Source organism: Odocoileus virginianus, chromosome 6 (genome assembly GCF_023699985.2).
Source record: "Odocoileus virginianus isolate 20LAN1187 ecotype Illinois chromosome 6, Ovbor_1.2, whole genome shotgun sequence".
Taxonomy (NCBI): Eukaryota; Metazoa; Chordata; class Mammalia; order Artiodactyla; family Cervidae; genus Odocoileus; species Odocoileus virginianus.
The window spans coordinates 59,002,504-59,030,242 of NC_069679.1; the positions used below are offsets into that span (position 1 = coordinate 59,002,504).

The following is a 27,739-nucleotide window of genomic DNA, read 5'->3' on the forward strand; positions in this document are numbered from 1 at the left end:
GTGAATAGCACACATTCTCTGTGCATTTATTTCTGTTATGAATTTCCTCTGCAGATCCTGTATGCTCCACATGATATTTTTAATCCACAGCATCCATGCTGTCTCTGCTTCAGTAGGACCCTGATTTTTAGGCATCCTACTCTTCCACCAGTAAAACTGGTTCAACTGCTCTAACTCCCTTATTCCTCACATAGGTTAAAGCGAATTAAAAGTATTTCAGCCTCAGGGCCTTTGCATTTGCCATTGCCTCTGCCTGGAAAACTTACCCCTGGATTTCCCATAGCTCCCTCCTTAATCCTTTATGTCTTGGCCCAACTTTTATCTTGTCAATGAGGTATTCTCTAATTGCTCCATTTAAAATTGCAGCCCCATCTCCCTTCTTGGTTCTACTCTCTTCCAGAGCATTCACCATCACCTAACATCCTTTATCTTGCTCATTTGTTTATTATTTGAATTTCCTCACTAGAAAGTAAGCTCTATGAGAGCAAGAATTTTTGTATATTTTGTCCACTGTTCTGTCTACAATGATATATCAGTTTTTAACATAGAATAAATAAGTGCTAAATTAATATTTTTTTAAAATTAATGAATAGCAGGGAAGAGCATGAATAAGTTTGGGGCTAATCAGACACGGGTTTGAATCTCAGCTTATTGAGGTCACAATAGTTCTGTGATCTTGGACAATTTTTAAAATTTATCTAGGCCTGAGTTTCTTCATCTGTAGAAGAGAAGAATTAAAAAAAATAATTGCTTTGTAGGATCAACTCAGAGTGGTTCTGTCATGATTAAGTGTTTAGGACAGTAGCTGGTACATAGGAAGCACCTAACAAAGCTTCCTTTTCTTCTCCCTCCATCTTCCCCTCTTCTTCCTTTTCTTCCTCTCCTTGCTGCTATTTTGGAGTAAAAAGCATAACCTTGTTATTATCCTTTCCTAGTGTTCCAACTTGCTGCTTAGCATCCAGGGCATCTGGGAATCTCCTTGTGCAACAGACTGACACATCTTAGCTCAGGTAGTCTGGTACTGCAATGCGAGTTACACTCCAGCTCAACAAACGCTGAACTGCTCTGCTCCACCAGGGTCGGTCATGTGGCCCTAGGACACTGTGGCCTCCTTCTACAATGTGGGACAGCCCTAGGGGTGGTCCAAGTGTAGAGTCACTCACATTCACAAAAACCTGGGACAGCGCCAATGTTTCCTTCAATTTTGGGGGGCCACATTCTTGGTTGATACACTCAAAATAGCTTTCTCATTCCTAGTTCATGGTGGCCAAGGAAGAATCCCATTTGGTTCCTTGGGATTGAAGAGAAGAGAAAATGACCCATTCATGCTTCTCACAGACTAATTCCTAGGAATTTCTTCTTGCCAAGTTTCCATTTGTTCATTTCATTGCCACATTTTCCATTCATTCAACAAACATTTTTAAAAAAAGGAACACTAGAGAGAAGTCACCATAAAATATGCCATGAAGATTCATTCAGCCTGAATACAATGATTACAACTAGTTGTAAAAGTTATAACTGTTTATTGAGAATTCATCTAGTGTCAGACAATCTACACAGGAACTCAAATCCAAAATGATAACAATGCAAGGAGATGATGAAATCTACATTACAAATAAGAAAACAAATTCACAGAGGTTAGCTATCCAAGGTCACAAATTAGATAGTGTCTGATCCAGGACTCAAAACCAATGCAACAGAACTCTGAAACCTATGATTTTTGTAGGAAATTTTATTATCTCTGGACATTATAGTCTAGAGGGGAAAATATAGTTTGTCAACAATACAGGTTACATGGAAATTATTCAGTTGCATCCAAGAAGCATTTATTGAGAAGGTGAAACCTTGTTAGGTGTTCAAAGGAGGTATAACAGCTCAAATAACATAGAGTCTGTTTATATCTCCCTAGGGGATTGTGCTTGAATATAGTAGAAATAAATACTGTAACTGAATTAACAACAGAGATCTTCTATTTAAGATGTGGCTAGAAATGTTCTTTGCTGTCAGTCATGTTTCTGCTTAGAGAGAACCAGAGAGGGACTCACAGCTGATGTCAGGTATCGAGTCTGGAAGGCTAAGGAGCATTTTGGCAAGTGGAGAAGCGTGGGAAGAACATAGATAAGTCATAGAGGCCTCAGGTAGTATTGAGCATGAGTCAGAAGGGACAAGAGCTGAAGGGGCAAATGAACTGAAACAGCAAACATAAAGAGGCCCACTGACCACAGGCTGGGAGTCACGTCATTGCCAGGAAAGGGATCAGCAGGAGACTGATAAAACAGGAAGGTGGAACTGAAGGGTATCACGGCAGAAAGGTAGCAGAAAGGCTGGAGGGGTTTGGGTGCAGAATGACTGAGTCATACGCACTGAGAGATGTGGTAATAATGTGGAGATAATTGGGTGTAGAACTAGCCACCCCCAAGGTTCCAGATGGAACTTGGGGTGGTGATGAGATCATTTAGACAGGCTCAAAATGTCCCTTTCCAGTCAACTCTCCTACAGTCTTGATTTCCCAGGCCTTTGTTTAAGAGGTAGGATTGCTTCCGAATGGCTTCCTTGAGAGGGGTCTGGTCTGTGGTGACAGTGATGGTGAAGAGCAGTCTTGGCTTGGTGCTATGACTGCAAAGTGTACCCCCAAATGTTGATGTGTTTGTGAGAAATTTAAAATCTTCCAAGTGTAACGTCTTATCCCAACATGTCAAAGAAGACCTTTTTGTAAAATGTGACCAGATCAGATATGTTTTTACTGCCCAACTAACAAATGGTTGCTGAAAGTATTTTTAATTAAGATATAATTGACATAGAACATTGTATTGTTTTTAGGCATACAGTATAATGGTTTGATTGCTCCCTATTCAGTGTTTTATTGAAGCCAGGGAAATGTTAGAAAGACTCTATGGAGGTTTAGCTCAGATATCTTTTTTTTTAAGTTATGATATTTATTGCTAGTTTAAACATGGAAATAGAAGATAATAAAAGCATATTGTTATCCTGCTACAAATTCAAAGTAAAATGGTTCCTTAGGTGGGACTGTACTGTTTTATTATTATTCTGAATTATTTACATGTAGTATGATTAAATTTATGATTTAACACTGGAAATGTACATTACCAACTGTGACTATGACATTTAATTGTATAGTATTTCATTAAAGTGAATTTTGGATACTTTAACCCTGTTGGCTTTAAAATGTGCTTGTTCTTATAACTGTTTCTTATAGTTCAGAATGTTACATACAAAACCTATGACCATGTGCTTTCATTTTTTATATCCCATTGGGGAAGTTCACCCAAGTGATGAGGGTCTGTGCTACAGAGATTTGCCTTGTCCCCTAACGTGGAAGAGGCTGTGAGAAGGCAGGTTCAAGTGGAGAGTGCTGCCACCTTAGTTAGATGCCTTCTTCAAGCATTGTCCCAGAGTCCCATGAAACACACAGGACTTCACCTTTATCAGAATCTGACATCATCCAGCTAAGAGTCTCTTGCATCATGCCAGCTGGCATGTTCTTTGTTTCTGCCCCACGCTTATTGAACAAAGGCAGAGAGGAACAGGGAGAGAGGAGTCGCTCCTCCTCCACTGTGTACTACTACTGTGATTACTACTACTGCTGCAAACAGACTGCTTCTTTGACTACTGGCTAGGATTTGTTGGCGGAGAAGGCAATGGCACCCCACTCCAGTACTCTTGCCTGGAAAATCCCATGGACGGAGGAGCCTGGTGGGCTGCAGTCCATGGGGTCGCACAGAGTCGGACACAACTGAGCGACTTCACTTTCACTTTTCACTTTCATGCATTGGAAAAGGCAGTGGCAACCCACTCCAGTGTTCTTGCCTGGAGAATCCCAGGGACTGGGAGCCTGGTGGGCTGCCGTCCATGGCGTCGCACAGAGTTGGACACGACTAAAGCAACTTAGCAGCAGGATTGTTTTGGGCGTTTCCTATTTGCTAGGCCTCATTCTAAGTATTTCAATATATTACTCATTTAATCTTTGTAACAACCTTATCAAGTAACTCTTATTATCTTCATTTTATAAAAGGTAGATGAAGAATTTGAAACACAGCCAGACACCTGACTGGCCTAAATTCATACCGCTGGTAACTGGAGGGTGTAAATGGTCTAATTAACTCGTTTTTATCAGCTGGTTAAAGTGTTAACATTGTACTCTTTTAAAAATATTCACTAAAGGTACTCCAAAGTGTAATTCAGCAATAAAATTTGCACTAAGAAAATTGAGTGAACGACTAAATCGTTTGGCTAACTTTGCCCTTGCCAACATTTCCCTATCTCCCCAAATAGCACAATTCTCTTAAAAAAAAAAAAAAATAATAAGTAAGTTTATAGTTAGGAGAGAAGTGGAATTATTTTTCTACTTCTCTGACTATTAGGAAATTGTATAGTTTGTTGTTTAAAGGTAGGTTAAGAAAAAAGAGAGAGTTCGTATTCTGTATCTGGGAATTGTGGGTTGCTGTGCTGTATTGGGTTTCTTTTGAAAGGACATTATAATCTACATTACAGTCTTCTGATTTCTCTTTGGTTCCACTATATAAAGATGAGACAGGCACCAAAGTCCAGAAGGGCGTCGTCCTGCTTGTCTATATATCATACATCATGTTTGGGGCATTTATATTTGGAGCCTTGGAGAGAGACTTTGAGGTACAGCAGCGGCATTTGGCAGTTAAGGCAAAGGCTGATTTTCTAAAAAATCGTTCCAATATGACTAAGGAAGATGTCAGAAGATTTGTGCAGGTAAGAGATGGAGAAGTGTGTATTTTCAGAGTCATACCACTGCTACCTATGCAGAGAAGCCTTCAGTGTGAAAATTCTATAAAATAATTTCCTTCATTGGGACTAAATTAGTTTACCAAGCAGGATATTTCAGGTTAGCTATGGAACAGGCAGGAGGAACAAAAGGAAATCATGCAGACTTGGAAGAAAAAGGAAGGCAGCAGATGATAACAAGGTAGAAGGAGGTAAAAGTGACAGAAGGGGCAAATACAACCCAATTACTAGATGAGTTTATATTCATCTGAGTATATACTGAGTTTATACTCAACTGAGTTTATACTCAGTTGAAACTGTTCTGATTGAAGTGATCTTTTTCATTATTCCATATGAAGTTCAGAAATATGTTCTGCAAAAGAGATAAGAATCTGGCAGGAAAATTGGCTATTTCTCTTCTACTTTTTCCAAATATTGTCATGCTCTAAGCTCTGGACATATTGTCCTTAAATATTCCCTTGTAATATCTTTTGTAGTTGAGAAAAGTTAATTTTAATGTAGTCATTGTTATTATTCTTTTCCTTTAGGATTTATACAACTTTTGCCAGTCATTCCCATCTTTGAGGTCATAGAGATATTTTCTTAAGCTTTCTTCTAGACATTTTTCAAATTTGCTTTTTTACCAAAAAAAAATATTTCATCTTGGATTGCGTGTGTGTGTGTGTGTGTGTGTGTGTGTGTGTGCACGTGCGCGCACATGTGTGCACCTTATGTGTTCCTTTAAATTCTAATTTTATATATTTTTTCCATATAGACTGCCCATTGTTCCAGAACAGTTTATTGATTGATTTTTATTTCCCCTTTAATTTTTAGAGTTACCTCTATCATATTGTAGGTTCTGTTATGTCCATAAATTTGTTTCTGGGTTTTTGATTCTGTTTCATTTTGTCTGAGTGACGATACCATTGCAATAAGTCCTGAAGTGAACTTTCCTATCCTCTTGTATGAATTTCAAGATCAGATCGTCCTTTTTCATAATATACTCTGCTGAGGTTTTGATTTAATTTTCTTTGAATTTGGGGAGAATTATTATGTGATAATATTGAGCATTCTTAAACACAGAATCAGTTAGTATTTGGAATCATATAATACATAGTCTTTTGTGAGTGGCTTCTTCCACTTAGCATGATGTTTTTGACATTCTGCTCAATTGTTTCATTTATCACTAGGTAAATTCTTTTCATTGCTGAATAGTATTCTATGGTATATCTATACCAAAATTGGCTTATCTGTTCACATTGATGAGCTTTGAGTTGTTTTCAGGTTTATTTCTATCATAAATGAAATTGCTACAAATGTTTGCTTTGTGGAGAAACATGTTTTTACTTCGTTTTGGTAAATGCCTAGAAGTGGAATTGCTATGAGAACTAGTAAATCTGTATAACTCTATAAGAAACTACCCAACAAGAGTTCTCCAGAGTGGTTATATCATTTTATAAACCCATCAACTACGTTAGAGTTCTAGCTGCTATACATCCCCGCCAGAATTAGATGTTGTAAGATGTTTTTATTTTAGCCAGTCTACTTGTGTTCTTCTGATGACGAATCATGTTGAGCATTTTTATGAGTTTATTGGCTATCTTTGTATTATCTGCTGTGAATTATCTGTTCAAATATTTGCATGTTTTTTCACTTGTCTACTTAATGCAGTTATAATTATTTTTCATGTATTCTGGAGAAAAGTACTTTGTCACTCATATGTGTTGCCAGTACTTTCTCCTTGATGGTGGATTGATTGTCATTTTATTCAGTTTCTCTTGAAGAGAATTTTGTTTCCTATAAATTCTAGTTTATAAATTTTTATGGGTTGCACTTTATGTGTTCTAAAACATCTGCTAAACTAAAGTCACAAAGATTTCTAGACATTTTCTAGTTTTGCTTTTATATTTATTTATTTGATACATTTCAAGTAAATTTTGATGAAATGAGAAGTAAGCATCAAAATTTGTTGTTGTTATTTTTAATACAGATCTTTAGTTATTTCAGAATCGTTTGTTGAAAAGATTATCTCTTTTTTCATGGAATTACCATGGCAACTTTGTCCGAAGCCAACTGACCAGGTTTGGGTAAGGTGGGGTAAACACCCTCCACTCTTTCTCTCGCACTGAATGTAACTACAAAGCTGGAAAAATATGTGGATCAGGTATTTGAGGAACCTGAAAAGTAAACACCAGCAGCAATGTAAGGAAGAACTTCATGGTTCGAAATACTGAACAAGTGGCAAGTTAAGCACTGTTATACTTCTCTGGTTGGAGAAGGAAGTGGCAACCCATTCCAGTACTCTTGCCTGGAGAATCCCTTGAACAGAGGAGCCTGGTGGGCTACAGTCCATGGAGTCTCAGAATTGGACACAACTGAGTGACTGCCACAAACACACTCTTCTCTGGTATCCCCCAGCCTGACTTTAATGTAGCTGGAAACTTAGGCATAATAGTCAGAAGACCCTTGGAGACATCCGCTAGTTCTGGCTCCAGAAGCAGGAAAGGGATGCATCTTGCTCAGAGAGAGTGTAGAAACCCTCCCTTTTGTTCCTTTTCTTTGTCCTCTTTTACCCCAGTTTACCAGCATTCCTGTGGGGGTGGCAGCAGAGAAGACAGCAGCCGTGGAAGCATAGGAACCCACACAATTCTGAGGGAGGAGAAACTCAGCTCTGTTCCCTGAAGCTGTAGTTTCAGAGTTAGGGCCAAACCCTTTCATTTTTTCCCCATCTTTCTCACTTCTCCTACCACTTGACCCCAGATGCAGCACAATCAAGGAAGTAGTGTTTGTTTTCCATCTAGAAGACCAAAAAGGGAAGCCCCCAAGAAAATGAGACCACAGACAGGGAGCAGTTTGGGGAAGTGACCCTATAAAGTTGCTTACGATCTCCTGAGTTCACCTCTGACCTACAGATGCGGGATCTGATTCTAACTTTCATACCAAAAACTTTGAAAACTGAGCTAGTGGGTAGACATGAATCTAAGTCCCAGACCGACTTCTGAGTGATGGACTGTGGGACAAGTCCCAGAAGGTACTGCAGAGGCTAGGAGAGCTGAACAGACAGTGGAACCACATTTCACAGAATGTGAAAACTTGCAGTCTGAATCTCAACAGAGAAAGGGAAAGTGTTAATCACTTTAGTGATTAACGATTAGTTAATTAACTAACGATTAGTTAGTCGTGTCTGACTCTGCCACCCCATGGACTATAGCCTACCAGACTCGTCGGTCCATGGGATTTTCCAGGCAAGAATACTAGAGTGGGTTGCCATTTCCTTCTCCAGGGGTTCTTCCCAACCCAGGGATCGAACCTATGTCTCCTATGACTCCTGCATTGCAGGAAGATTCTTTACCCACTGAGCAATCAGGGAAGCCTAAATAGAGAAATTGCCTCTAAACTGAAAATAAGTCTCTGTAGGATTTAAATAAGACTCAGAGTCTTGTAGATTAGTTAGTATTCAAAATGTAGAGGATACAATCCAAAAGTACTCAGCATAGGAAGAACCACAAAAATCTAGTGATGAATCCTCTCAGATTTTGTCTGAAAAAAATTTGTTTTTCCTTTTTCTCTCACTCTTTTTTTTTCTTCTTGTTTTGCCTTTTTAAAAGGACATTCTCATTGGATATATAAATCTAGTCTGGCACTTTAAAAATGTTGTTCCGTGGGCTCTGGTTTGCATTGCTTATGATAGGAAACCTGTTATTCTTAGGTTTGTTGCTGTTTACATACTGTGTCTTTTTCTCCCCTCTTGTTACATTTTAGATCACTAGTTTCTAGTAATGTGATTATGATGCATATGTTTCATGTGTATATGTGTTTATCCTGCTTCTGATTCATTGAGTTTCTTGTAACTCTATGTGTCCCATTTCACCCTTTGAAATTTTTTAGTCATTTTTCTGCCTTTCCTCTGGCTCCTTTTTCTCAATACACACACTTGATATCTGATTTTTTTTTTTCATTTTTTTCCCTCTATGTGCTTCAATCTGGATATTATCTACTGCTGTATCTTTAAGTTTATTAATATTTTCTTCTGTTGATAATCTCATCTATTCCTTTTTGGATATTATATTTTTCATTTCTAGCATTTCCACTTTCTTATGTCTTATACATTCCATTCCTCTCCTCATTATATTAATGCATCCTTACATCTTTGAACATATTTTTAATAGCCTTTTTAAGATCATATTCTGCTAATTTCATCCTTTTGTTGGAATTGTTATTTATGAGTTTGTTTCTCTTGACTGGTTTGTCTCCTGGTAATGGGTTATGTTTTCTTGATTCTTTATATGTCTGTTAATTTTTAAAAATTGGATAATGGACATCATGAATTATTTGATGGTGTTTTGCTTAATTGTGTTCCTTTAAATTCCTTGGACATTCTCTGACAGTCAATTAAGTAAGTTACTTAAACATTACTAAGATCCATTTTAAACTCCTTCCAGGCTTAAAGTAGCCCTTTTGCTAGGGCTGATTCTGCTGCGCTTCTCAGTTATGACCTTTCTGGGTTCTCCACTGGATGTCATGAACATATAATGGGACCTCTGCTTTCTAGCTAGAAACTCAAAATAGTTTCTAGCCTGGTGTGAGCTGTAGGAATTGTTCAGCTTATAGGCCACAGTTATTATTTTTCTCCCAATATATTAGTTAGTTGTTGCTCCATAACAGCATTCCACAAATGTAGTAGCTTAAAACATTTATTTTCTCAGTTTCTATAGGCTGGGAGTCAGAGCACAGCTTAGCTGGGTCCTTTGCAAGATTGCAATCAAAGTGTCACAGGAGTCTGGTCTCATCTGAGGCTCAACTGAGGGAAAATGCTTGCAAACTCATTTGGCTTTCTAGCATCATTCAGTTCCTTCGGGGTGTCAGACCAAGGACCTCAGTTTCACACTGGCTGTTGGCCAGAGACTACATTCATGTTTCTGGCACCTGGCCATTTTCATAGGATATAGTGTGGCTGCCCCCTTCTTCAAAGCCAGCAAGGGAGAAAGAGCCTCTAGAAAAATCAGCACTGAGTCTTATATAACCTAACCACATACATTGGAGGCATGTACATCCTGTCACCTTTGATATACTCATAGCCACATATGTGGCTGCAGAAAAGTCACAGGCCCCACCCACACTCAGAGAGAAGGAGTCACACAAGTGCATGAACTCCAGACCATGGGGGCCACTTGGAGTGACTCTCTGCCACACTCAGGTAATTGTTTTTCACCAGCCTCATAAACTTTTACTCTTTCCATGTGCAGAATGTCATTGAGCCAAAGACTCAAAGATAGCTCTATGCAGATTTCTATCATTCTTTCACTGGGTAGCTTTGTCCTCTGTGGAACACTGCCCACAAATTGTAGCCACCTCAGCTTTATTGATTACTTTATTATAGCCACTGAAATCAGATTGATTATATTCTTTGTGGCCAAAGATGGAGAAGCTCTATACAGTCAGCAAAAACAAGACTGAAGCTGACTGTGGCTCAGATCATGAACTCCTTATTGCCATATTCAGACTTAAATTGAAGAAAGTGGAGAAAACCACTAGACCATTCAGGTATAACCTAAATCAAATCCCTTATGATTTGATTTAGGATATGATTATGATACAGCAGAACTGAGAAATCGATTTAAGGGACTAGATCTAGTAGACAGGGAGCCTGATGATCTATGGGCGAAGGTACATGACATTGTACAGGAGACAGGGATCAAGACCATCCCCGAGAAAAAGAAATGCCAAAGAGCAAAATGGCTGTCTGAGGAGGCCTTACAAATAGCTGTGAAAAGAAAAGAAGTGGAAAGCAAAGGAGAAAAGGAAAGATACACCCATTTGAGTGCAGAGTTCCAAAGAATAGCAAGGAGAGATAAGAAAGCCTTCCTTAGCGATCAATGGAAAGAAATAGAAGAAACAATAGAAGGGGAAAGACTAGAGATCTCTTCAAGAAAATTAGAGATACCAAGGGAACATTTCATGCAAAGATGAGCACGAAAAAGGATAGAAATGGTATGAACCTAACAGAAGCAGAAGATATTAAGAAGAGTTGGCAAGAATACACGGAAGAACTATACAAAAAAGATCTTCATGACCCCGATAATCACAATCATGTGACCACTCACCTAGAGCCAGACATCCTGGAATGTGAAGTCAAGTGGGCCTTAGAAAGCATCACTACAAACAAAGCTAGTGGAGGTGATGGAATCCCAGTTGAGCTATTTCAAATCCTAAAAGATGATGCTGTTAAAGTGCTGCACTCAATATGTCAGCAAATTTGGAAAACTCAGCAGTGGCCCCAAGACTGGAAACGGTCAGTTTTCATTCCAATCCCAAAGAAAGGTAATACCAAAGAATGCTTAAACTACTGCACAATTGCACTCATCTCACATGCTAGTAAAGTAATGCTCAAAATTCTCTAAGCCAGGCTTCAGCAATATGTGAAAAATGAACTTCCAGATGTTCAAGTGGAATTTAGAAAAGGCAGAGGAACCAGAGATCAAATTGCTAACATCCGCTGGATCATTGAAAAAGCAAGAGAGTTTCAGAAACACATCTATTTCTGCTTTATTGACTACGCTAAAGCCTTCAACTGTGTGGATCACAATAAACTGTGGAAAATTCTGAAAGAGATGGGAATACCAGACCACCTGACCTGCCTGTTGAGAAACCTGTATGCAGGTCAGGAAGCAACAGTTAGAACTGGGCATGGAACAACAGACTGGTTCCAACTAGGAAAAGGGGTACGTCAAGGCTGTATATTGTCACCCTGCTTTTTTAACTTATATGCAGAATACGTCATGAGAAACACTGGGCTGGAAGAAGCACAAGCTGGAGTCAAGAATGCTGGGAGAAATATCAACAACCTCAGATATGCAGATGACACCACCCTTATGGCAGAAAGCGAAGAACTAAAGAGTCTCTTGATCAAAGTGAGAGAGGAGTGTGAAAACGTTGGCTTAAAGCTCAACATTCAGAAAACTAAGATCATGGCATCTGGTCCCATCACTTCATGGCAAATAGATGGGGAAACAATGGAAACAGTGGCTGACTTTATTTTTGGGGGCTCCAAAATCACTGCAGATGGTGATTGCAGCCATGAAATTAAAGGACGCTTACTCCTTGGAAAGAAAATTATGATCAACCTAGACGGCATATTCAAAAGCAGAGACATTACTTTGCCAACAAAGGTCCGTCTGCTCAAGGCTATGGTTTTGCCAGTGGTCATGTATGGATGTGAGAGTTGGACTGTGAAGAAAGCTGAGCGCCGAAAAATTGATGCTTTTGAACTGTGGTGTTGGAGAAGACTCTTGAGAGTCCCCTGGACTGCAAGGAGATCCAGCCAGTCCATCCTAAAGGAGATCAGTCCTGGGTGTTCGTTGGAAGGACTGATGTTGAAGCTGAAACTCCAATACTTTGGCCACCTGATGCGAAGAACTGACTCATCTGAAAAGACCCTGATGCTGGGAAAGATTGAGGGCAGGAGGAGAAGGGGACAACAGAGGATAAGATGGTTGGATGGCATCACCAACTCAATGGACGTGGGTTTGGGTGGACTCTGGGAGTTGGTGATGGACAGGGAGGCCTGGTATGCTGCAGTTCATGGGGTCGCAAAGAGTCGGACACAACTGAACAACTGAACTGAACTGAACAACTTTATTGACTTCCAATCTCTCTTTCCTCAGCTCAGCAAAATCCCTATGCTCTCTCTGGGGGTCCTTGTCCTATACAGCAGTCTAGAAACTGCCAGAAATTGCCAGTCTGGGCAATGATAGTACTCACCTCATTTGTTTTCCTTCTCTCAGTAATTACAGTTCTGCATTTTTTCTTATCCAATGTCTAGAAACAGTTTTTTTCTCATATTTTGTCCAGTTTTCTAGTTGTTTACTGTGAGAGGATAATTTTGGACTCTGTTACTCCACCGTGACTGGAAGCAGCAATCTGTCTCTTGAAGTATTTTACCTTTAATTACCACCACCTTGTCCTCATTTAACATGTCATCCAAGAGTGTTTCTATTCAATCTCATTTTTAAAACTCCCCTATGTATTATTATATTATTGTGTGTTTAGCCTTTGTTTTTATTTGCCCACATTTTATTTATTTCTATTTTCTTTCTTTCTGTCATCTCAGATTATCTCTTGGAGATAATTTTCTTTCTTGCAATGTATGGCAAGAACCACTACAATATTGTAATTAGCCTCCAACTAATAAAAACAAATGGAAAAAAAATAAAATGAAAAATAAAGAATAAAAAAACATAAAATATATCTGTGATAAATTTATCTCATGACAGTCTGCTTGTGAAAACACTGTTCTTCTTTTGCTTGGTTTTATAACATATTCCAAAAATACGTTCATCTTTTTTTCTTGAAAGATATGTTAGAGTATGTATTATTGGATTGACAATTATTTTCTTTTAGAACATGGAAAACATTATTCCACTGTATTGTGGCTTCCTTCAGCTACCTCTAAGAAGTCTTCTATCAATCTAATTGCTTCCCCTTTGTATATAATTTACCTTTTCTCTCTGGTATCCAAGGCCTTCTGTGATTTTATGATCTTCTCTTCATCTCTGTTACTTTACTCTTTTAATTCAGCAATCTAGGTATGACTTTTTTTCATTTTTTTATTGAAAGATAATTGCTTTACAGAATTTTGTTGTTTTCTGTCAAACCTCAATATGAATCAGCCATAGGCAGATGTCACTTTTGTTTTTATTTTCCCTTGGGGTTTGCTTCCTGAACTTTGTATTTATTTCTCATATCAGTTCTAGGAAATACTGAGCTATTAATTCCTTTAAAATGACAAATATGGTTGATCTTTTATTATTTATATCTTCTGTGTCTCTTAACCATTCTTTTTGCTATTCTCCACTATTTTAACCTTTTTGGTATGTTTTGATTAATTCATTAAGATATATCCTTTATTTATTTTCTCTTTGACTGCACTTTACCTGACTTTTTAATTTTAATGGTTTTATTTTTTGTTTCTAAAAGTTTTCTTTATCCTTTTAAAATGTATATGGCTTATGAACATTTGAAACAAATTTTATATTCTGTGTCCAGTGACTCAATATTTGAAGTCTTTAGGATTTTCATTCTGTTGCAAGATTTTTCTGTGACTATTGTAGCAGCATTCCTATCTTGCTTTTGACTTTAGTTAGAATGCCTCAGATGTTTCACTATTAAACTTGAAGCTCTTGGTGTTTATTATGATTTTTCTATATCAAATTAAAACATTTTGTTCCTATTTATAACTTATAAAATATTTCCCTAAAATTATTTCATTTTATCTGTTTTAGTACTTATTGAAGTGATCAATATATAAATTTACATTTTAATTATTTTTGTTAGATTTCCTACAAACATTGCATTCCTTTAGTCATAATATATTCTTTTATAACTCTGCTGAATTTGATAAATGTTTTATTTAGAATTGGGGATTCTGTATTTTATAGGAACTCTATATAATAGTTTCCTCCCTTCCTTCCCCTTGCTTTCTTATCCCTGTGCTTTCATGTATGGTTCTGATGTGTTTGTGTCAGATTAATTCCAGAATTCTGTAAAGAATCAAGAAACGTAGAAGAATATCTTTTCGTTTATTCTGCCCATTATACCGCTTTCCATTCCCATATTCTTTTCCTCCTGACTCTGTATTTGAAGATTTTGGGGGCAAGGAGAGGGGGATGTTCAGGGAATAAAGACATAAGTATCTTGAGCAGATTATTACTATTACTGTGTGGATTGTGAAGTTTTTAGCTGAGGTTCTTTCATCAAAAGAATTCTATGTAGTTTAGGCTTTCCAGAAATTGAAGGCCCTCTCATTAACTTCTTTCTTATTTTCTCATGATATGATACAATTACTGTATTCTTACATCTTTTTCCTCATATATCTCATGATTTCCATTTGCCTAAATGAGAATCCTCCTTGCAACTGTCTTCAACTCATATTTGTTAATTGTTTGAAAATAATTGAAAATAATTAGTCACTATGCTAAATCTATACACAACAATGTCACAGATTTCCTTAAAAAATATTGTTAAAGTCATATATCTACCCCATATACAACTTCCAAAGGGGTCGATACCACTAAAACAAATAAGGTTCTCACTTGCAAGTTATTATCATAAGCGTTTCTGTTTCACTTGATCTTAAGAAAGAATTTCAATTTGATCCAATCAGATGGGTTTTGGGTTTTTTTTTTCCATTTATTTTTATTAGTTGGAGGCTAATTACTTTACAGTATTGTAGTGGTTTTTGCCATACATTGACATGAATGGTTTTAATCCAGCTAAATGGAACTAATTTTATTTAGTGTTCTACTTGAAGAAATACAATTTACATAACCCAAACTTTGACTTTGTTTTATCTCTTGTTTTAACTTGTAGATGATGACGTCTTTAATATTGTCAGGAATACCTCCCACAGGAAATAAGACTACTGTTGTCTTTTGGACTTTTACAAACTCTTTTATAACTTGTATAATCACCCTATCCACAATAGGTAGGTTTGTGTTTTTTTTTTTTCCCAGTTAGAATGCTGAATATTTTATAAATGTTTTACATGAGGTACTGTCTACACATTTATATGATGTCTTAAATTTAGTGAAATAAAGTGATTTGTTTAAGGGGCATTAACCCATTCAGAACAAGATCTGCTAAGACAAAAGAAGCTGGCAATATTCTTGGCTCTCTGTGAAAAGGACAATTTTTCTTCTCTATACTTTGGATCCATTAAAATCTTGGCTTTAGACTATTTTCTTTAAACCAGGATGTATGGAGCATAAGAAAAGCTGTCCCCTTACTCCGTTTCATTTCCCTTTCATTTCATTTCCCCTTACGAAAAGTATTTCAAATATAGAAAATTGTTCCCAAATAAGTCAAAAGAGACTTATTCTCTTCTGCTATTTCCCAAAAAGCTGCATTGCCAACTCTTGGGAAAAGGAGGAATGAGTGAAGAAAAAAATTTCTTAGAATAAGAAGCCTTATAGTTGCAGAGCAGAGTATAAATGTTATCATATAAATGATATAAAAAGGAAACAAAAATATAGAATGATGAAGAGGAAAGAGGAAGAAAATAATAAAGGATATAATACTCATCGGATAGTATCAGGAATTAAGAATTTATAAACATTTAAACACAGGTTTAAGAATATTGTTAAAATACAAAGGCAAATATAGGAGAACAGTTCAGTTCAGTTCGGTGGCTCAGTCCTGTCCGACTCTGCGACCCCATGAATCGCAGCACGCCAGGCCTCCCTGTCCATCACCAACTCCCAGAATTTACTCAAACTCATGCCCATTGAGTCGGTGATGCCATCCAGCCATCTCATCCTCTGGCGTCCCCTTCTCCTCCTACCCCCAGTCCCTCCCAGCATCAGGGTCTTTTCCAATGAGTCAACTCTTTGCATGAAGTGGCCAAAGTACTGGAGTTTCAGCTTCAGCATCAATCCTAGTGGGGCAATATAAATGTCAGACATGGAAAAGATGAATAAGAAAGTGGTTATAGGAGCTGAATTCCTCTCTCTCATATAAAAAACATAAAATTGATGCATCAACACATGGTTATATAACCATATGTGCTATGTGTGCTAAGTTTCTTCAGTTGTGTCCAACTCTTTGCGACCCAATGGACTGCAGCATGCCAGGCTTCCCTGAGCTTCACTCTCTCCCTGAGTTTGCTCAAACTCATGTCCATCAAGTCAGTGATGTCATCCAACCATCTTATCCTCTGTCGTCCCCTTCTCCTCCTGCCCTCAGTCTTTCCCAGCATCAGAGTCTTTTCCAATGAGTCATCTCTTCACATCAGGTGCCCAAAGTGTTGGAGCTTCAGCTTCAGCATCAGTCCTTCTATTGAATATTTAGGGTTGATTTCCTCTAGGAACTATAGCATGCATTCTTAAAATTAGTCAGTTCAAAGTCCATGCTCTTAACTTGTGTAATTGTAGGAGTAGAATGTAGAAAATCTGAAAAATTCGATTTTTAAACAATTAACATCTCACTGCTCTGCACACAATAATTGTTTAAGTTTTAATCATAGAAAGTTCTTGATATATATGTCAGTATATAGTTTTAGACTGCTTTGTCAGACCAATATGTCATTAGCATTTTCTATGTCATATGTATTTCAATGTAATTCTTAATGATATTGCAATATTTTGTTATATACCATATCGTGCATGACTAGTCTCTTTGATTGTTCATTTATGCTGTTTACAAGTTTTCAAAATTTTAAATAGTGATTCTGTAAAAGAACTTTTTAACTCACATTTTTAAATCATTTTCTTAAGATAAGATCAGCTGACTCATCGTATTTTCATTTTTTATTTTTGGTAAAAACTGTATGCACTAGGGCTCTTAGAATACCAATGACTGAAAATTTGCTCTCAAAGACCAATGTCAAATGTCAAATTGTACCAAGTTGCTGTATTGAGGGGTGTTACATTTATTTTTTCCCCCTCTTAACAGGTTATGGAACAATTTTTCCTAAAACTTCTGGTGGACAGATGTTCTGTGTTGTCTTTGCTACAATTGGAATCCCTCTAACTATCATGTTATTTAAATATATTTTTATATTAGTTTATCTGCCATCTGAAAAATTTGGAATATACCTTCAACATAAGGGATTAAATGAGGTAAATTTTCTTTCTCCTTCCACACAGTCACACACACACATTTGGTAGAAAAGTTCTGTTTTTTTTTTTAATTATGTGGATTCACAACTTTATGCTAACTAGACATGTAACACTTTATACTTACTGAATTCACATGGAATTATATGAGCAGAAAAAGCAAGTCATCTGTGTTCTAAAACAGACGTGAGAAAAGCCATTGTTCAAGGGACCATCTATTTCCTTTTAGATATTTTGCTTCTAATCATTTCATTTAGAAGTTGAGCAGTGGTGAATTGTGTATAAACAATTCTCATAGGTATTTGTTCTCCTAAGTCAGTTGGCCAACTCTTTTATTTTGTAGAACAGGAGAACATTTCTTAAAGGCTCTGTGACTTGCCCAAGATTACCCAGAGAATTAGCAGCAGTGCTGACACTAGCCCCTAGAGACGTTTGGAACAATGTTTTGTCCACATATCATGTTGAGTCATGGGTAGTGACCCAATTGAGTAATTAGCACAGGTTTTACCCTTCTTTAAAAATTAGAAATGTATTTTTTTATTAAAATTATTGAGAATTTATTGCAAAAGTGAGTTGTAGACATTCTTCAAGAATCTATTTTTCTTTTCTTTTCTGTGAGGGAACATAAAAGGGGTCTCCTTCAGGGAGCCCATGGGAGAAAGTGGGCCATGTGAGAGAGAATGCCACTAGTGGTTGATGTGATCAACTGGTCCTTACTCTGGGGCAGAGCCTTTCACAGTAGGGTGCCACATTCTTGTTACTTCTTTGTATTCTTTTTGGAGGTCTCTGGTTACAGTAGGATCTGTTCTTCTGTTCTAATTAGAGTTCAGTCCTGTGGTTCTCAACCTCAGTTGCACATTAGAATCACTTGGATCCTGGTGCCCAGACCCCACTCCAGACCACTTTGATCTGAATCTTTGAGGATGGGGCCTTCAATGGTTTTTAAAACTCCCTAAGTGATTTCAATGTGCAACTAGGTTGAGAACAATGGATTTAGACCAATGTTTCTCAACTGGAGTGATTTTGCCTTCAAAAAGGACATTTGGCAATGTCTAGGCTCATATTGGGTTGTACAAACCTCAGGAAGAAAGTGCTACTGGCATCCAGTATGTAGAGGCCAGTAATGCTCCTAAACATCCTACAATGCATAAGACAGGCATTTACAACAAAGAATTATTGGGTCCAAAATGTCAGTTTCAAAGTTAAGAAATTGATCTAGACCATCAGTTCTCAAAGTATGGTTCAAGGAATAGCAGCATCAGTGTTACCTAGGAATCATTAAGAATACAAATTCTCAGCCCCCATCCCTGAGTTCCCAATCAGGAACTCTGTGGATGGGGGCCCATCAGTCTATTTTAACAAGCACTGCAAGAGGTTAAGATGAGTGCTAAAGTTGCAGAAACACTGACCTAAAGCCTAACTAATACTTCACCAAGATTTAAATATTTAAAAATTCTACTCTTGAAAATAATCAGTTAAAAGGGTATAAAGATGAGCTACAGACTGGGAGAAAATATGTGCTAATTATATATCCTATAAAAAGACTTGCATCCAGAATACTTACAACTCTTAAAACTCAAAAGTAAGATAACTCAATATTTTTAATGGGCAAAAGGTTTAAGCACACTCTTTACCAGTAATGAGATATCCAGAAGATTAAAGTATACTAAGTATTACTTATTAGGAGATTGCAAGGTAATACCACAATGAGAAACCAATATATGTCTAATATAATGGTTCAAAATAAAAAGAATGATCACACCAAGTGTTGATAAGAGTATGGAGGAGCTGGAACTCTCATACAGTGTCAGTAGAACTCTTAAATGGTACAATCATCTTGAAAAACAATTTTTAACAATTTCCTAAAAAACTAAACATATATCAAATTTATGATTGTTATTTCACTATTAGTGAAATAGTAAATAGTTTGGTATTTACTCAAACAAAAGCATATGTCTACAAAGACTTGTACATGGGGGACTTTCCTGATGGTCAGGTGGTTAAGAATCTGCCTTCCAATGTAGAGGCTGTGGGTTTGATCCCTGGTGGGGGAACTAGGATCCAACATGCTGTGGGCCACAACAATCTCATTTACTTTATTTTGCAAGCATGCATGTCAGAAGGCTTGGAGCTGTGTCCAGATGGGGAATCTGAGCTAAACTGGGGCTACGGGGTCAGAGCCCAGAGCAAGAAGGAACTGTAGCCTGGTATCTAGGCAAGAGTAATCTTAGAAGCCTTTGGAAGGTAAAGTGTCACAGGGAAATTAATCTTAAATCAAGGTCTAGATGTAGATAATAGGAAAGCGAGAAAACAAGATGGCAGGACAATTGATGACAGGAGGTAGAGGAGTAGAGCCTGGACATACTCCTAGGGACAGGATTATTCAAAAGAATGATCTTTTTATTGGGTTCCAAATCTTTGAGAAATGAAGAAATAGATAAAAACAACTACTGGAGCACACAATAGTTTTTTTAATGTTGTTTGTTTATGATATAACTGCTAACATTGTATCTTTTTTTCTAATATATTTTAGAAAAATGTTTATCTCTGGAAGAGCTTATTTTTTGCTGCAACTGGATCACTTTTTTTTCTTGTATTACCACCATTTCTTTTCACGTCATTAGAGAATTGGAGTTATGTTGAAGGAATTTATTATTCATTCAACACCATAAGTACTATTGGTTTTGGAGACTATACAGTAGGTGAGTCTTAATAATCCTGAGATAAGATTTGCTATCAGAGCAACAGATTGAAGCAGGATGTAAAATAATATTTTATAGATTTAACACTGGTTAACTGTCATATTTTGATGCCAGCAAAGTTTTAGGGTATAAAATGGTACCTGACCAACATCAAATGACTTTATAGCTGCAAGAAATTCAGTGCGTGGAAAAGTTCTGTATGTAAGGAGGAAAAAGGAAAATAAAAGTGGATTTGAAAAAAAAAAGAATCAAATGGAAGTATTAGAAGATTTCTTTGAGAGATAAGATAAAGGTCAAGCCCTTTTAAATGAAAACTACTCCCTTCACTTCCCTGTCTCCTTACCCCACAGTTATCACTGACTATAGGAAGAAGATATAGAGCAATTCCTCTTAAGCTAAATATCTCTGCTTGATCATATGTGGAAAACAAAAGGCATATGCTTTCTGTGTTTCTAAACAAAACTTAAATGATAAAATATCCTGTACTTTGTAGGTAACTTTTCCAAATTTTAAATTTCTCCCTAAAATAAAGATGAAAAATGAAGAGGGATAGAATCATATAGATACTAGGTATTTTTTAATACCTGTGAATCAAGAATAAAATAACCCCTATGTTATTGAGGGTACAGAATTCTAAATTGGTAGTTGTTTTCTTACAGTACTTTAAAGATGCCATTCCATTGTCTCTGGCTGCCATCATTTCTAATGATAAGTCAGCTGTAAGTTTTATTGTTGGTCTTTTGAGGTAAGGAACCATCCCCCTGTACTCCACCCAAACCCTGCCCCACTTGTTTTTAAACTTTTTCAGCAATTTAACTATTATCTACTTCATTGTGGTTTACTTTGTATTGATTTTGCTTGGGGATCACAGAAATTATTGAAGTGAGTTGAAATCCTTCAAGTATCTTGAAAAAAAATCTCAGCTACTATCTGTTCAAATATGAATTATTCCTTATTTTCTCTTCTACTTCTGTGACTCCAATTACATGGATGTAAGACCTCTTTCAGTCAGTTCAGTTCAGTTCAGTCACTCAGTTGTGTCCAACTCTTTGCAACCCCATGAATCGCAGCATGCCAGGCCTCCCTGTCCATCACCAACTCCCAGAGTTTACTCTTTACTTGGTTTCAAATGTTCTAATGACTTTTGGTATTTTCTTTTTTTTTAACTTCACTGAGCATATTTCTTAGGAACCCATCTTCTAGTTTACTAATTCTAATTTCTACTGTATGTAATGTGTTTTCAAATCCATTTAATGAGTTTTTAACTTTAATATTCTTTACCAGTTGAGCCACAAGGGAGGCCCAAGAATCATAGAGTGGGTAGCCTTTCCCTTATCCAGTGGATCTTCCCGACCCAGGGATCAAACTGGGGTCTCCTGCATTGCAGATGGATTCTTTACCAACTGGCTATCATAGAATCCCCTATCAGGGAATTGCCTGCAATGTGGGAAACCTGGGTTCGATTTTTAGGTTGGGAAGATCTCCTGGAGAAGGGAAAGCCTACCCACTCCAGTATTCTGGCCTGGAGAATTCCATAGACTGTATAGTCCATAGAGTCAGAGTCAGATATGACTGAGTGACTTTCACTTTCACTAACTTTAATATTATATTTTAAGCTCTAAAATGTCCATTTAATCACCCCTTTTTGGTAGATTCAAATTGTCTGCTGAAATCCTTTATATTTTCACTTATTTTTCCATATCATATTTTGAAAAGCATAATATTCTTAGTTATTTTAAAGTTCTTATTCACTTATTTCCATATTGGGAACATCTGTGGGTCTCTTTTATAGTTCTTCCCTTTGATTTTTAGTCATATGCTTCTGTCTCTTGGCATGCCTCATAATTTGGGGTTGCATGCTGGATGTTGTGTGTTTTAAAAGTTACAGATACTCTAGGGAATGTCATCTTCCTCCAGAGATGTTTTACTCTTTCCTCTGCTAGGCTTATAGAGATATAGGCGTGTGGAGAGGGTAACTGGATATGTAATCTGGTGAGGGAATGATATGATTTGAGACTAGACTAAAGATTTGGTAAAGCCTTAATTTCCCTTTGGTTTCTTCCTGTTCCTCAATTATAGTTCTTTACAAACTTCAAATGTTGAAAGCCTGGTATATTCACAAGACCACACTCTTAGTTTGCTCTTGAAGTCATTTCTTTGTTTCCTTGCACTTGAATCTGTTGGGAACTCTCCTTTTTAAAAAGTTTTCAGCTTTCCTTTTTTAGCCTTCAACTTCATGTGCCTTCAGAATTTGGCAATTTATTGAAGCGGGGAAGAAGCTATAGGTTTTAAATCCTTCAGATCTCTAATTGTGTCAGTCCAACCCAGAAGGACCACCAGAAGCTCTGCCATTTTCTCTACTCCTCAGAGTGCCCTTCTGTTTAGCCCAGATGCACAGCCTTTTGTCTATGCCCAGACTCTGTGAAAAGAACCACAACAACAAACTCAAGGGAGAAAAAAGTTAAAGACTTTATGTCTGACTCTCCCACCTGGAATCTTAGTCCTTCTACTCTTGATTGCTTTAGCAGCTCTCTCGTACCTTTAAACATGATTTTGCTCTGTTTTGCTTTCTGTTTATCTGATTTTTCTGGTTGTTCTTGGCTCTTCAATCACAAGCCACTCCATCCTACCCAGAAATAACAGTGTCCTTATTATATTTATTTTTAATCAAAGTAGGACTAAAATTAAATAATTAATATTAAATATTTAGATGGATAATTTCATATTAATAAATACATTTAAAAATACATACCCAGAAGTCTAAGAACCACATTTAAATATCACTCCAAAGAGTCTCTGTTACATTTTTCTGGATTCCCAAAGTAGAGATACTACTTCCTTGGCATTCTCATAGAAATTTGCTTCCACTTTTACAGTAGAAAATTTAATCTTTTATTATGAAACTTACTACTCATCTTTTTAAAAATCACATTCTTTTATTAGTAAAAGGAATGATAATTAAAATTGAAAATATTTTTAAAGAAAGAAGTTTCCATTGCTCATTGAAGACATTTTCAAAAGCATGACATTTCAAGTTACGAAGACTTGAACAAGACATCTCATGACTTAGGGAAATCTTGATAATATTAAGCCACATAAAATGATACAAAATTATGTATCCTAATGATGTCAAGTAAGCAAAAAAGAAAAATTTTTTTTTGGCTGCACCAAGTGGCATGCAGGATCTTAGTTCCCTGACCAGGGATCGAACTCGTGCCCCCTGCATTGGTAGTGTAATCTTAATCACTGGACTACCAGGGAAGTCCCTGAAATATTTTAAAAAGCATAGAATTCAGATAACATGATATAAGAAACTGCTAAGATTATAGTATAATTTTTTCCTGTTTATTTACACCTAGCCATGCTTTCTAAAAATTTTTTGCATGTCTGGTGAGACTATTTCTGAGTTAAATATTCTCCAAAGTTATAGCCTATTGGAATCCCAGCTTAACATGAGGAGTGTTTCATACTGGAGATTGTTTTATGTTACTTTCACCACACCACAGAAGGGCGCCAAAACCAATGTCATAGTGTTTTAGAATAGGAAAATACCTTTAAGGAAAAAAGTGACTTAGATACTCTTGGTCTAGTAGTTTCCCAAACGTTTATGTTTTCTGATGACTTTAACATAATTTTAAAGCAGTTAATCAAATGTATTTATTTGTTTTCTGTGAGGAAAGTTTGTCCAAATATCCTTGACTGTCAGTACCATAAATGGGATTTTATAAATAAGCGCTGTTTTGAAACCGACATTTACTTTATTCATAGTGTAATACATGGATCATAAGTATTCACTTTGATGAGATTTGATTAATATTTGTCTCAGTGCAAGCACTCAAAAGCAGAATATGTCCATGTTGTGACCAACCTACAGAGGCAGGATAGACTGCAACCAAAATTGGCTTGGATATTGAGATGGTCTCTCTCTCTCTCTTACTCACACCAAGAGTGCATGTGTGTAGTAGTGGTATGGTATGGTATGTAGAGCAGGGTGGCATTCAAGCAGGCCTGAAAATTTCTTAATAGAGCCAGAGGAGTGGCTGGCTTTGACTTTTATTGTGATTAGGCTATGGGAAAGGTATGAGAGCTCCCGTTATTGAACCAGAACTTGTATGGTTGCATTTCTCACAGTCACCGAGGGAGGGAGTGTGTGAGCGTCTTTGCAGGTTTTCTGGAATGAGAGGCAAGAGGGAAAGGAGGGATGAGGTTTGGTTGGAAAATGTCAGCAGTCAAATACCAAAAATAAAGTTAGACTTGATTACATGCCACCACTTCAAAAGTACGCTTATGATACCTTACAATCAATTTCCTGTAGTGCGTTCAGGAGATCTGAGAGCTGATAAATGGAAAAGGATATGACCATAAGGTTGCAGAAGAATGAATGAGTTTTATTTGAGTCACACTTTGACATGTTTGCATGTGGAATAATAACCTCACAGCATGAGACCATACAGAGGTTACAACATGGGGGATACTCCCCAGAAGGAGAGGAGAGTTAGAGAACTTTTGGAGGCAGGGGAGAATCATGGGGGCTTTGGGGTCTCGGGGGTATCTCTCAGCAACCTGATAGGGAGTCTCTGGGTCAGAGAGCTCTGAAGAGCAGCAATGGTTGGAGTCCTTGACAGCTCTAGGGTTTATCTTATCCGTGGCTCCAAGATGTTAGGCACAATTTCATAGGATGTGCAAAGCAGGCAGGCTCTAAATGGTTAAAAATCTGCTCATTTGAGCTATTTTTGAAACAACTGGATATAAAATAATTTGAGTTTTCCAAGTTACTAGCATAGGCTGGCAGTGTGGGGATGGGACGAAGCTATTGACTCTTTTGATGATCTGGGTCTGGGCTTTGTTGCTGCTTTAGTTAGATTGAATCCATCACTGACTTGGAATATTTTGAGGACTAAGTGAAGTTACTCCCTTCAGCAAGGCTTAGGAGCTGAGTACCACCAGTGAGACTGTAGATAATCATGGGAGATCTCCCTCTAGTCTACAGCCTGGTTACGGCTACTTGGGTTCCTGGGTGTTCTGTCAGTCCCTAGCTTCTCTGCTTTGCCAGTTGCTGCCTTCACGCAGTGAAGGCCCAGTGTGCTGTAGGCAGGGTCACTCAATTCCGCTGCCCACTTCAGTGGACAACCTATCTTACACTTGGGACACCCATGGTGATCATCACTCTACAGGTAGTAAGCCATAAACATGGCTTCCTCTCTCCTAGGAAGAACTTGTCACTTTGAAAAATTTAGTTTGTTAGGAGTCTTTTTCATGTCCTCAGCTCTCTCTCTTTTTTTGTTGTAATAAAACTATGATTTTGTAGTGCATCTAGTTTTTTTTTCCTGTGTTAGTATGGATATGAGCATCTCTTGTGTTTTTCTACATGCTAATACAAAAGTTCTATACACACTTTGATTTTTAGTTAGTAAAATACACACTTAGTTTATGTCAGTAGACTAGAATCTCACCTTAGATACTTTCCTTTTATTGGGGGGAGGGTGCGTGTGTGTGCATGTACTCATGTATTTTGGGAGGCAGTTTTGGAAGAAGCTGCATCAGAGACAGTTAACCAAATGTCATCTTAAACCCAAAGTGAGTGTAGCCCTCCAATTACACTTATTCAGTTTATTCTCTGATTGCTATGCTTCAAAAATGTTTGCTGGTTAATTTATATTAGATAAATATCAAATCATTTAATGTCTGATAATGTTAAATATTTTTTGTTATTTCATGCTCTAATAAGCACAGTTAAATTGCATTCTTGTGATAAATCACAATATGTTTATTGTGTTATTTGTTTCTGTTTACTTCTTTTTGATTGCAATGTTTATGCTCTTTCAGCTGTACCTCTTCACACAAGTAGATTGCAATCATGAAAAACAAAAATAGCAAGACCTGAAGGGAGTGTAAAAGTTATAGTATTACAATATTAGGATGATTTTAATTATTAGTGATTTTCTTTTCCTTCTTAAAAGAGTGCTCTCAAGATTTCTAATGACAAAGGCAATTAATTCATATAATTTTAAACTCAGAAATATAGATACCTGGTACAAGGAAACACACTGTATCTTTGTTAACAAATCTGAATCCCATTTAAAATTATTTTGTGTAATATATTTATCTTTTCCTTCTCTCATTTTAAAAGTGTCCTACCTGTAGCAATGATAAATTACTTCACTGTAAAATATTACACTTACTATGGTATTTAAAAAGAATAATGTTCAAAGGGAAAGAGAATTTTTCAGCCTCCAGCTGTGTTCTAAAAATGAACAGAATCTCAATATTTGTAATTTAAATTATACTCTTTCCTTGAAAGAAGTGATAATTTTAGATATGCTTTATTTTAATTTCTAATTTGTTCTCAGGATCAGATTCTAAAAGAAGGCATTTTCCTAGGTATTAATGAATGAAAGAAAATGTTATGGGGAAAAATCATCATCTGATTATTTGCATGTCATTTGCTTCCTGTCTTTAGTTTCAAATCCTACAAAAGACAATCAGGACATCACTTATTCAATCTTGTTGTTAATTTGGAATCTTTATGGTCTTGCCTGGATTGCTCTTCTATTTAATTTGATAGCCAGCTTTTTTAAAGAAATGGGATCAAGGTTAAATAAAGACACATCTGAAACAGAAGTTCAAGAGAAAAAGGAGTCGTCAAGCTCTGGATAGCAATTCTCTTGGTATACTGCTTTCCTCCAACTGAACTGCAGAGAATTTCCACAGAGTCCTTTCAAAAGTATCAGAATAGGAAGGAGGAAAAGAAAACAGTCAGGTGTTTCTGCACAAATTTCTTGTGTGAGTTCCATTTCTACACTGAAATTTATTGATTTTAATTTTGTATTGTCATTAAAAAATGATTTTAAAATATAATGCACATCTCAACTTTATTTATCCTTCCCTATACCAGTCTCATCCCATGTTTGGACTCAAGCTGACATTTGTATACAGTAGAGGCTTATTCTGAAAGTTGTGTTTCCTATCTTTTCCTACCATGTATTTTAATAAAAAAAGTGGGCATGTACAAAATATGCATGTATATAGAGCTATTTTCATTGGGTTTTGATTCTTGTATACATTATTTCTAATTATCAATCCAGAGTTTCTTAATATTTTATGCATCTTTTAGCCCCATCAAACAAAAAGTACATTAACCCAAAAGAATGACTTGAGAGATTTATTTTGTTCAAAGGTAAGATCTGTATACTATAGTGATATCTTTTTATGGAAAACAAAAGAAATTTAGACTGACATCATAAAATACTGCTTATTATGACCTTTTATAAAAAACAAAGTATGAATTATCTCTATATAGCTATGAATATAGATAGATATCAGTGTAGACACAGATGGCAGTTATTGAGTGAAAAGGGGAAAATGCGTGACTTGGCTGAGAATAAGCCATGCTAAGTCACCTCCATCATGTCCAACTCTTTGTGACCCCTATGTACTGTAAACCTCTGTCCTTGGGATTCTCCAGGCAAGAATACTGGAGTAGGTTGCCATTCCCTTCTTCAAGGATCTTCCTGACCCAGGGATCGAACTCACATCTCCTGTGTTTACTGCATTGCAAGCAGATTCTCTACTGCTGAGCCAATGGGAACGCCCAAGTTTTAGGTGTACAATTTAGTAATTCACAATTTTAAAGGTTATATTCCATTTATAGCTATTATAAAATATTGGCCA

The 27,739-nt window shown here is 36.8% G+C and overlaps 1 protein-coding gene across 1 annotated transcript; it reads left to right on the plus strand.

The window, feature by feature from the left end:
* The first annotated feature begins 2,433 nt into the window (after positions 1–2,433).
* Positions 2,434–27,092, plus strand: LOC110137372 (potassium channel, subfamily K, member 16-like). The gene is made up of 6 exons (XM_020893663.2): positions 2,434–2,528; positions 4,547–4,743; positions 15,124–15,238; positions 17,203–17,369; positions 19,900–20,068; positions 26,529–27,092. The coding sequence occupies exons 1-6, from the start codon at positions 2,471–2,473 to the stop codon at positions 26,723–26,725; spliced, it is 903 nt and encodes a 300-aa protein (XP_020749322.2). The 5' UTR covers positions 2,434–2,470; the 3' UTR covers positions 26,726–27,092.
* The last annotated feature ends 647 nt before the right edge of the window (positions 27,093–27,739 follow it).

Coding starts and splice junctions, on each gene's coding strand:
- LOC110137372 (XM_020893663.2), top strand. CDS start 2,471: ATGTCCCTTTCCAGTCAACTCTCCTACAGTCTTGATTTCCCAGGCCTT. Junction 2,529..4,546: donor CCCAGGCCTTTGTTTAAGAG/GTAGGATTGCTT, acceptor CACTATATAAAG/ATGAGACAGGCACCAAAGTC. Junction 17,370..19,899: donor AACATAAGGGATTAAATGAG/GTAAATTTTCTT, acceptor AATATATTTTAG/AAAAATGTTTATCTCTGGAA.